General features: G+C 43.7%; 1 protein-coding gene across 5 annotated transcripts in view; it reads left to right on the forward strand.

The window, feature by feature from the left end:
- Ube4b (ubiquitination factor E4B) overlaps positions 1–12,035 on the forward strand; it is a 115,083-nt gene that overhangs the window by 52,439 nt on the left and 50,609 nt on the right. For all 5 annotated transcript variants that reach the window (XM_035439411.1, XM_027398262.2, XM_027398264.2 and 2 more), the window contains 3 exons: positions 7,733–7,874; positions 9,331–9,431; positions 11,565–11,679. In XM_035439411.1, coding sequence (XP_035295302.1) covers positions 7,733–7,874; positions 9,331–9,431; positions 11,565–11,679 — 358 coding nt within the window. The remainder of the gene's footprint in view (positions 1–7,732; positions 7,875–9,330; positions 9,432–11,564; positions 11,680–12,035) is intronic.

Here is a 12,035-nt window from a genome sequence, read left to right on the forward strand (position 1 = left end):
TTTTTTCAGTTCCTTTATTTAAATTTTTTCTCAAGAGATTAATTTTTTTCCAACTTTTTTTATTTGAATTAGGAACAGGATTGTTTTACATGACAATCCCATTTCCCTTCTCCCACCCGTCCTCCCCTACCCCCCACCCCCACTAAAACCTTACCTGTCACATATCTTCTCTGCTCCCCCTGGATGGTGAGGCCTTCCATTGGGTGTCATCAGAGTCTTTTGTTTCTTTGGGGTAGGGCCTAGGCCCACCCCTGTGTGTCTTGGCTCAGGGAGTATTCCTCTATGTGGACTGGACTCCCAAAGTCCCACACCTATGCTAGGGATAAATACTGGACTTCTATAGGAGGTCCCATAGATTTCCTCACAGAAACCCATGTTCCTTGGGTCTGGATCAGTCCCATGCTGGTATTGTAGCTATCTGCATCTGGGTTCCAGTTCAGTTCGGTGATTAGTTATGGGTGTCTGCTTCTTCTTCCGCCAGCTGCTGGATGAGGGTATTTAAGTCTGTCATCAATCTCATAATCAGGGGAGGGCATTTGAGGTAGCCTCTCCTCCATTGCTGAGATAGTTAGCTGGTGTCATCTTTGTAGATCTCCAGACATTTCCCTAGTGCCTTATTTCTCTGTAAACCAAAAGTGTCTCTCTCTATTATTTATGTCTCTTAACCTTATATACTTTATACCTCTTTTGTGAGTTTCTTTTTTGAATTTGATAACAAGGAAAATGGTAACTGTAACTATCTAGTCTTCAACTCCATAAGAGACTCAGGAAGACTAGAATATTAAATGAGTAAACAGAAAGTGCAGCTCAAACAACTTCCAGAACTATAGAAATAACAGAAACAGTGGACTGGACAGTCACCCAAGGTTCCTCTGCAGCATTAGGGCATCCATCTTCAGCCTGCAGGCCTAGAATATCTTGAGAGACTTTTCTGTGAAGTCGGAATTTTGAAGGACTGTCTTGTCTTGGCAAAGTTTAGCAGTTGCCTTTTTTTTTTTTTTTTTTTTTTTCTTTGTCCTGTTTGTCCAATTTGGACAGCAAACTGTCAGCAGTTGAGGCAAGGGCAGTTTCTTTGCCTAGTGGCCAACTTTTGTTCTGGAACCCTCCATGTGGAGGTTCTTCAGTGCCCATCTTCTCTGAAGTAAATTGGTGCTGCCAGGAGCAGACAATGTCTCACTGTCATGAGAAGCCTTATGTTATTAAAACATCATAAATGCTATAGTCTGTAGATCTTTGAAGTGTTTGAAGACCACCTGTGTATATCTCTGTTTGACCTTGAAAACATATCTAACATTATGACAAGTTTGATTATTATAGATGACTGACTACTAATCTGTGCTTCTTAGTTATCCTAAATAGTTTATAATAATAGCCTTTGAGCTATTAAATATTTAATACCTTAAACAAGAGTAGAAACATACAGTGTAACAAAAATAACCTTAGATTTGTATCAGTATATAGAAATCCATACCAGTGTAAAATATTTAAGACTATTTGTTGTTTATTAGTTTAAGTAGATTCTATAATTACAATTTTCCTATCATTTTTATATTACCCCCCTTTTTTTCAGAAAGAGATCTCTGAATCTAACCTCCCTTGTTAAACTTCCTTACCATGACCATTAACAATTTGCAAACAACCCCGTAAACAATAGCAAATATCCATACCCCACCTCTTGGGAAGTGGGTGTCAGATTTTTATTTATTCCTGTTGTCTGGGTTGGATGAAGACTTCTTTAGGGGACCTTGGGAAAATTGAGATAATGGCAACCTGGGGAAACTAGCTGTACCATTTGTTGTCCAGTCTCTGTGTAATGGGAACATATAGGGCTTATCTGAAGTACTGGCTGGAGTAGTCTATGAGGCTGGAACATCTCAGCTGGCAGCTTTGAATTTGCTCTGATGCAAAATTTTGAGGAAACTGCAACAGAGGCATTCTGAGAGGCTGGATCATATGGGCTACTTGTTTTCATTGGTGTCTGGTCCTTTTGTTCTGGAAACACATGAACCTTTAGAGGTGACATAATATAACTACATTGACACAAATATAGAATGTGCAGTGTACAAAAGTTTGCTAAAGATTTTTTTGTTTCATGTTTGAGTAGGTAAAAGGCATCTGTTTGGACTGCATAACAAACTGTATTATAAACCTCTATCCATCCATATGAAAGGATGGCTTGTAATTGTAAGTCATGAGGACTCTGTGGCCAGGAAGATTTATCATGTCTCATCCAGTCACAGAGCTGTTCCCATGTTGAAGGATCAGCATAGACATCACCTGTTTTATAGTTGTGTTTTCCTTCATGTCTGCAGCCAAGATTCTTAGGAGGTCTCCCCTTATCAACTCTGATCTTCATTAATTTTGAACTTTTTATTTCCTTTGGAAACAAAGGCCTAACCTCTTCCCCAATGCAACATGTTTGCTGATTTCCATTTTGAAGTTAAGACATTTAAAAATATATAGTTTGGTTTAGTTTAGCAGTTTCCATAATCCAATTTCTCTCAGTAGCTATTATTCTTTTGTACACTAGTATTTAAAAAAATCCAAAGTCAACAAACTTCCGTACAGGATCGAGACACCTTGTGTATTTCCCATCCATATGTAGCTTTTTTAAAAAAATATTACTTTACTCTCTCTTTAGAGACTTTATTATTTTTAAACTGTTTATTTTTTTATGCCTGTCTACACCCATCTTTTACTGTATCTGTTTAAAGGTTTTCTTGGTCTGGACTGCTTTACTGTGTGCCCGCAGCATTTTTACCTTGTTTGCTGTCTGCTCAAATGCTCTACTGCACAGCATGACCTCCTAAAAGATCTGGGCCTTTATACACTGAGAGACCACTTTCGCAGGCCCTTTGTGGATATTTGACCCTCCATGCTGGACTCCATATGTAGTGGGACTTTCATTTCACACAGTGTACAAATATCCTACAACATAAGGGCCTAAGGGTCTGGCTTGGTCTTGGTCATGCAGATACCATAGAGGTCATTTGGGCTGTTAGCCACCTCTGGTGCTGGTTGTGGGAACCTGGGGGAACCGCTGGCTATATCGTTTAGATACTAGCCATCCCCAGTCCTGGCTTTATTAGCTTAATATGGCCTGGCCCAGCAGATAACACAGATCACCAGACTGTTAATCACATCCATTTCTCAGCTTTCTGGAAGGAAGAACGGATTTTTTCTTCATCTTTCCCGTTAGAAAGACAATCCTGTGTGCTTACGATTCCTGGTTTCTCTAGGATCTTTGTGCTGTGCTCCCAACAGTTGTTAACTGACATAAGGGTGCTGGGAATTGAACTCAGGTCCTCTGGAGTAACACCAGTGTTCTTAGTCACTGAGCCATTTCTCTAGCCTGATTCTGTAGCTTTTTTTTTTTTTTTTCCTCAACTTTTTTATTTGAATTAGAAACAGGATTGTTTTTACACGACAATCCCAGTTCCCTTCTCCCACCCATCCTCCCCTTCCCCCCCCAACTAAAACCTTGTAGCTTTTTAAAACTATATTTAATGTTTTATATGTATGTGCCTGAGTGTAGGTGCTCTTGGATATCCTGGAATTACAGATGGTTGTGAGCAGCCATTGCCGGTGCTGGGAACCAAATCTGGGTCCTCTGCAAGAGCAACAGATACCTTTAGCCGCTGAACCATCTCGTTATCTTCGTGATCCCATGTTAAAGCACCCTACCAGAAAACTACGAAGTCTAATAACTGTGGTTAAATCTTGCTTGAACAAATAAAGCCTGTCTGAAGATCAGAGGATGGAGCTTGTCACTAGATAACCATAGAGGTCTGGAGGTCTGCAGTCTCAGCCAGGTGGCAGGATGCAGGAAAATGAATCATTTTTCTATATAACAGTAACGATCACATTAAGAATGAAAATGGGCATGGTGTCTCACACCTTTAATTCCAGAACCCTCAGGAGGCAGAGGCAGGCGGATCTCTTGGATTTTTAATTACAGAGTGAATTCCAGGACAGCCAGAGAAACCCTTTCTTAAAAAACCAAAGAAGTAAATAAAAAGAAAGAACCCTGGAAAACAATCCCTTAGAGTCTTACACAGCTCAGAGACAAAGCGCGTCAGAGAAAACCAGCCTCTACGAAAGGAAGGCCTTTCCCACTGAATTTTCAAAGCTCAAAGAAAGAAATAAGAAAGCACCCCAGACACACCGTGTTGAGGGTCAGCAGAGTGATGCTGTGGAAGCGCTTTAGTACTTAGAGATCACTGCCCTAAGCATAGTGAGCCAGGTTCTCATGCGCACAGTTTAGACTTCCTTCAAGTAAAGACTTGTGTGTGTGGAGGTGGTTCACCTCAAGAGCACCCTACTCTGGCGAAGGACCAGCTTGACAACTTGAATTTGATCCCAGGACCCACTCACATAGTGGAAGGAGAAAAGGAGAAAGCTGACTTCTGAAGATTCCTTCTGACTTCCCTAGTGGTACTGTGTTTCATAGACACACGCACACGCACACGCACACACACACATGCACACGGACACACCCGGGCACACACCCGCATACCTTGTCATTCACACACCACGAGGAAAGCTCTCTGTGTTTCTTGGGAGCTTCATATCTAGAAAGAAATTGATGCTTTATTTTGTATTCCTACTCGTTTGCCCAGTTACCCCAGTGAAGGTCGTGAGTAGAGAAGGGAAGATTAACAGCTAACTGATGAGCGCACTTTGGTTTGTCAGCGGAGCAGTGTGGAAGAGTAGGCAGGAAGTTTCCATATCTCCCTCTTGCCCCATCTTCAGCCTGGGCACTGACTGCTGCTCTCTGCACTTGCCTTCACATTGCTCTAAGAAATCCCGTGCTCTTGAGGAACAGTGCTCAGTGGTGACCCCATGCATGCATGCACACAGCTTGGCAAATGGGAAAGTGATTTCCCGTTCGAGAAGGAAGTGCACTGAGGCGGGTGTGGTAGGTGTCGGTACATTTGAAGTGTAATTCCGTCTGTCTGGATACGGGGCACATTATTTTCTTCAAAAATACTTTCATTGTTTTTGGAGTCTTCTGCTACATTCCTGTCCTGTGTGATGATTACCTGATTAATTCAGACTGCTGGTGTAGCTGTCAGAAAGTGGCCGACAGCTTCTTAAGTGGTGGCATAAATGTTTTAAGTTGTTCTTGTAACTTAAATATGGAATATTTCCAGGATTTTAGAATGTCAGAGTTGTGAAAGAATCATAAAGAACCAGCTTTTAGTAATAAAGGTGAGTGAGTTATTTAGTGTGGTGGAAGAAGGGGGACCTATAGTGTTGTTGGGCCTGGGTTTCAACTCTAGGACGCCATCCATCCTCTCTTCAGTCTCCTGAACAGCCAGGACTAAAGGTCCAGACCACTGGACCGCACCTAAATATTCCTGAATGTTTAGTGATGCCATGAAGCCAGTCATATAACTACACCACTTTCCTTTTTGGTGCTGTGTTCATACTGTGAATGCATTGAGTCTTTACCGTCATCTTGACCACTGACTCTCAGGGTTGATGAGAGTGAACTTTCTAGTACTGAGGTCATGGTTGCCGCTGGCACATCGAAAACCATACCCGGGGTTTCTGCATATTTCTGTGTTGGGTTAAGGGTCATCTCACCCCTTTCTTTATTCTGAGGAAAATCAGCTCATTGCTGTCTGATTCATAACCATCTCTTACCTTTGAAAAATCCCTTGATCATCCATCCTTAGGTGCTTTAGTGTTGTCCAGATGGACTGCTAGGTGTTCTGTCACAGCGTCTTCCTGTGTAACCTATGTTATCTACCTCTGCCCCCTGAGTGCTGGGGTTACAGGTGTATGCTAGTGTACCTGTCCCCTGTCGCTCTTCACGTCCTACTGAATGTAGAGTGGAGTGTGTTGTTGGAAGTATCTGGTGGCTCAGCTGCAGTTGCATGAGCCAGCACCATGAATGCTGCAATCCCTCAGATACAGGCTCATGTGCTAGTCTGTGGGTTGCAGCACACTGACCGCTTGCAGCTGGTAAGGAGCTGTTGGCAGCAAATGTAATTTTTTTTTAATTTCAGAAAATGTTTGAAATGTGGGTTCATCAGAAAAATAGTTTAAATTTTTCATTTTAAACACCAAGTGTGTGCTTTCCCTGACATCTGTGAAAGCTGCTACAAGGAAAATTACTCTGAATTACACGTGGGTATAGGGCTGTAGTAACAAAGCCCATCTTTGGATTGTGCAGTGAGCATGATCAGGGAGTCGCAGATAAACCCAGGTTGTTGTGGGTCAGGCAGGGTTTCCCTCACTTTTCCCAGGACTAGCTTCACTCAGCACAAAGTGATAGAGGCCTTTGTCTGTTGCTGGCTGAGTTTCTCCTGTGCTTGGTCTTGTGTGTGTGTTTCTGTTGTCTAGCCAGTCAGGACCTACCAGATCTCCCCAGGAGTGACTAAGGCACACCAGACACCCATTGCTGCCTTGATGATGAACTTACACTGCTTCAGGTCCCCTGGCTGCCTTTGTCCTGGATCTACTGAGGTGCCCTGCAGACCTCTAGACTGCCCCTTGGCCTCATTCCTCTCTTCTTTTTAAAATTTCTATCAAACTGGATTATAAATTATAGTAATTCCGGTTTGCTGGACTATGGACTGAAAGCCTTGGCTTTATAAACGTTGTCTTCCTGTGCCCTGCGTTACCTCCACGCCCTGCTTTCACTCTCATGGCTACTGTATGGGGTTCCTTTCAATGACAAGGTGATTTATTCATATATTTTCCAAAACTAATTATGCATGCCTCTGGGTGTGTATATAGCATATTGCTGCTATCTCAGTTTTGGGGCCTTTTAGATTCTCTGCTTTGTCTGTGTGAGGCTAAAGGAGAGATGTCTGTCACAGTCCCGGTATTCTTCCCTTCTGTATCATCTTCCTTAAGTGATAGGTGGTATTTTTGCCTAACTTTCTCCCTTTATTTTAGAATGCCTTTCCTTCTTCCTGTTTTAATCTTCTTGTGGTTTTTGTGTAGGACAAATGAGTGTGCGAGTTGAACACCCAGTTTGGTTTGAGTCTGTTCAAGGTTAACCTCAGCTTTACTCAGTATCCTTGAACCTATCCAGTGTGATGTTTGGCCTTTGTTTGGGAATAGTCATTACAAATAGTAACAGTGTTCCACGCTGTCCCCTGCTGGTGAGGTGGAGGTTCTCAGTGCATGTAACAAGCCAAGACAGCTTACTCCTTGTGCAGGACTTCTGTTTACTTTGTTTTCATTGTTCTACTCTTCCCTATCCATTTGGAGATTTAATAGCAAAAACATTCATGTCTCCTTCTGCCTTGGCATTTTCTGTAAGTTCTGGCTGCTGTCAATGCTGAGCATACTCTAGGTAGACATCCTGAGGGTGAGAGATAGTATCCTTAGTCACTTAGAATGTATTTCCTGAAGTGATACATTATACCATTGTCTGGCAACTCTTGTCCACCCAAGAGATGCTGCTGGATTTGGCTTTTGAGCCTGTGGTTGGTTCTAGCTGCTCAGTAGTCAGCAGCAATTCTGAGTCCTTCAGATTTAAGACCCCTCCCCCAAAGGCCCAGCCCCATTGACAGGCTAGAACAGGTTTACCAGAGATCACTGGTTGGGCTGGGAGCAGATAAAACATCGGTGAGTTCCAGTCTGGCTGCATGGGTGTTTGTGCTTCACCGTGGATGCAGGGCTCCTAACAGGCTTTCTGCTGCAGAGTGACAAGCTTCTCTAGAAATGGTCACGAAGAGGTAAGCATTGTCAATGTTTTTTCTCTTCTCCAAAGTTTGGGAGCCTCTGGTGGAGCAAGTAACTGGGATTCATACAGTGATCATTTCACCATTGAAACCTGCAAGGAGACAGACATGCTGAACTACCTCATCGAGTGTTTTGACCGAGTTGGAATAGAGGAAAAAAAAGCACCAAAGGTACTATGAAGTGGACTGACCGGAAGACAGTAAAGCATGTTATGTCATGTGTGTGCTAATCCCTGCCGAGGAGAAGCTATTGGTTGATTGATTAGTCAGGAGTGATGGAGCAGCTGTTAGGGACCAGGCACTGTGCTGGCAGCTTAGGATCTGTCTGTGACCACAGAGCTCACATCACTGTGGAGAGGTAATGCCAGAACTCAGACATGAGTCTGAGGGCCTTGGCCCCAGAGTCCTTTCCTTTGTCTGCCCTGTAGATGGGTGTTGCCTGTGTCACACATGCTCATGATAACTGCTCACGGTGTCAGTTTTCCATTGCTAGGACAAAATACTCAGGAAACTCCAAGGACGAGAAGTATATTGTGCTCACACACATTTAATTCCATCATCCGCTGAGTCCGTTGTTTTGGGGGTGTGGTGGACAACCACATTGCTCTTGTCATGGTGGCCAGGAAGCAAAGAAAAGCAGAGGAAGAGTCCCAGGATGAGCTATACCACCCAGCTACACTCTGACCGACTTCCTTTTGGGAGGCCTTACTTGCCAGTTCCACTGATCATCAGTCAGTGCATTGCTGAAGCCAGAGCCACAGCCCTGGTGACCCCTCACCCCTCCAAAGCCCATCAGCTTGCTACCAAGCCTGTAACATACGAGCCTTCAGGGGACATGTTTTTATTGAAACCATAATGCCAGTTGCCTGACATAATCATTGTGAAAACCTGTGCTGTGGTTCCAGGATGTGTAATCAGGCTATGGGCCTAGTGAATCTGAGCAGCCATGTATAAGTAAGTGGTGCCACTTGAAGTTGAAGCTGTCATTGTCAGAATTATTAAATAACAAGCTGCAGAACCATGCTAAACCAAGGAAATATTTACACCTCCCACCTCCCTTTGAGATGGGGTCTCACTATGTAGCCCTAGCAGGCCTTGAACTCACAGAGATCTACTTGCCTCTGGCAACTGGGATGAGCGGCATGCAGCACCCTCTCATTGTCTGTCTTGTTGTTCGTGTTTCACCAGCTAACTCTAGTCTGACTAAAGAGACTAATTGCCCCATGGTAGTTTCACAGCCGTGGGGCCTCTTTAGGGATTGTTGTCCTAATCTTAGCCAAAGCAAAGAAATGCTAGGTAGGTGTGGTGTACACTTAACAGTTTTGCACTCTGGGAGCCTGGGACAGGAGGATTGCTGTGAGTTTGAAACCAACCTGGGCTATGGTACAGAAGACCCTGCCTCGAAGTATGGTATAACACCCCTTAAAAGGAAACAGGACGGGTATGCCCCACTTTCTGCTCTGTGTTCCCTCACTAGCCTCAGGACAGGTGGCACAGGTTGGTGACACACTTGCTGTGGTTTGTCCGTTATGAGTCTAGGGAGAAGGAAGCGGGGCATTTTCTAGCCACCACCTTCCTCCAATCCTTTCCAGTTTTTTTTGTGTTGACTGTTAACTTTCTTCTCCAGATGTGCAGCCAGCCAGCCGTCAGCCAGCTTCTGAGCAACATCCGCTCACAGTGCATCTCCCACACGGCACTAGTGCTGCAAGGCTCCCTCACACAGCCCAGGTATGACGGATACTCACATGGCCGTTTCTGCTGTTGGTAGAGGGCCATCTCTCAGAGGATGTTATCTTCTAGTTGTTTTATGCTATGCTGGATAACTCTGACCTGTACAGGGAATGTGTTTTGATTCAGTTATTAAACTCAGGCTAGAGAGATGGTTCAGAGGTTAAGAGCACTGGCTGCTCTTGCTGAAGACTTGGGTTTGATTCCTAGCATCTAAAGGTGGATCATAGTATCTGTAACCCCACTTCCAGGAGATCTGATGACCTTTTCCGGCCTCTTAGGACACTGTATACATGTGGAGTGGTCCATAGACATACATACAGGAAAAACACTCACACATAGGATGAAAATAGATGCATCTAACGACCTAGAGTGCCCTTTCCTGTACCTGAATATTGTGGAAATAAAGTAATGTTTTCTTCATCTGCTAAATAGTACAGAGCATATTTTTAAAAAGAAGTTATATTTGAAGAGTTCTGTGTACTTTTTTGAAATATGTAGAACCAAGGCATAATATTAATTTAATTTAAAATCTAGTGTTGGAAGTTAGCTGATGTTTGTAACAAAACAGTCATGCTCCATGTGTCTCCACGCTGGTTTCTGTTACAGGGTGTTGGATAATAGTGGGGGGTTCCAGGCGAGGGGTGGGGCACATTCCTGTAATCCTAGCAAGAGGCAAAGGCAAGAGGATTGCTGCCAATACAAAGTCGGTCTGGCCTATGCAGTAAGTTCTAGGCCAGCCTGGGATTTATGGTGAGACCACCTCATAAAAACAGAATAAAACAAAATACAGTAGTAGGAAACTGATCTGGAAATTGACAAAAAATGTTGTGATTTGCCTGTTTCAGAAAATTCTATATAGCTGTCAAAGTTAACAAAAGGTTGTGTATTTTAAAGATTTTTTTATTTTATGTGTATGGGTGTTTTATCTGCTTGCATTTTGTGTATCACGAGCATGCCTGGTGGCCATGGAGGCCAGAAGAAGGCATTGGATCCCTCTAGAACTGGAGTTAACCACTATGTAGGTACTGGAAATTGAACTCAGATCTTTTGGAAGAGCAGCCAGTGCTCTGGAGTTACTGACATCACAGCCCTCCAGCCCTGTGTTTCATGTTTCTTATGCAAAAATACGGAAACATTGCATTTTTTCATTTTGGCCATTTCCTGTTCTGTAACTTTCTTTTTTTTAATCTTTTCAAAATGAAGGAAAATTAGCCTGTGTGGTGCCAAGTGCCTGTGATCCCAGGATTTGCCAGGTAGAGGTTTAGGATTGCTTGCTAGTTTGAAGCCTCCTGGGCTCAATAGCAAAACCTCCTCTTTAAAAAACAAGTAACATGCTGGGCGTTGGTGGCGCATGCCTTCAATCCCAGCAGTTGGGAGGCAGAGGCAGGAGGATCTCTGTGAGTTCAAGACCAGCCAGGGCTACACGGAGCAACCAACCAAACTAAAACAAACAAACAAACAAAACCCCCAAAACCCAAAAGAAGTATCAAAATAGAAAAAGAGTGTGAAAGAGATTGTTTCTAATCTTTTTCCCAATGTAGATGAGGCATAAACAAAATAAGCAATAGTTATTTTTTATATTCGAAGGGGTTTTAAATTCGCTTCTGCATATGGACCTTTGCCTGTGTGTGTGTGTGTGTGTGTGTGTGTGTGTGTACCATGTGCCTGTGGTGCTCTTGGAGGTCAGAAGAAGGTGTTGGATCTCCTGGAAGTGGGTGCTGGGAGCTAAACAGGTCCTCTGTAAGAGCTCTTAACTCCTGTGCCATCTCTCTGGTCCCCATAATTCATTTTAAAGAACTCATTATTTATTTTCCATTGCTGAGGATTCAGCCTGGGGCTTTGCATATGCTAGCCAAATGCTTTGTCACCAAACTACCTCCCAACCCTAATGTTTCACTTTGAAAGGTCTCTGCAAAGAAAAGTGTTTGTGTTTTTTTTTTTTTTTTTTTTTTTTTCTCCTGGTGTCTTATTTAGAAGTCCAGATGTCTGCAGTGTTAGGAAAGGTCATGCTTTGCCTGAGTAGTGGTTGCACAGAACATTGGACGGGTTTCATGTGTATGTGGCTGGGTGGCTTATGTGGCCACGACTCCCCTGCCTCCGTCACAGCCTCTGGTCTCCCTGGGTCTGCAGGTCCTTGCAGCAGCCATCCTTTCTTGTGCCGTACATGCTGTGCAGGAATCTCCCGTACGGCTTCCTTCAAGAGCTGGTGCGGACCACTCACCAGGATGAAGAGGTGTTCAAGCAGGTACAGTGGCCAGCTAATACTCCTGCTTTTCGCTTGCTGCATTTACGCTGATGTCCAGATGTGTCATGTCATGGAATAGAGGAGGGGCTCACGAAACTCCACCCCTCCCATGCAGTTAGTGGTTATTGGGGCTTGCAAAGATACTTTTTTGGGTGATACAGCCATTGGTAAAGGTACCTGTGCTCCTATGAACAGCTTTCACTTATGCTTATTCAAGTAGCCCCTAAGTAAATTCATTGGGTCATAAGAAAGAAGAAAGAAAGTGTATGTGGCGGGTGGGGGGGGGCGAGGGTGAGAGGGAAGGAGGACATGAAAATAGTGTGGGGGTTAGTATGAATCGGAAGGAGACCCAGGAG

The sequence above is a fragment of the Cricetulus griseus genome, chromosome 2 (genome assembly GCF_003668045.3).
Source record: "Cricetulus griseus strain 17A/GY chromosome 2, alternate assembly CriGri-PICRH-1.0, whole genome shotgun sequence".
NCBI lineage: Eukaryota > Metazoa > Chordata > Mammalia > Rodentia > Cricetidae > Cricetulus > Cricetulus griseus.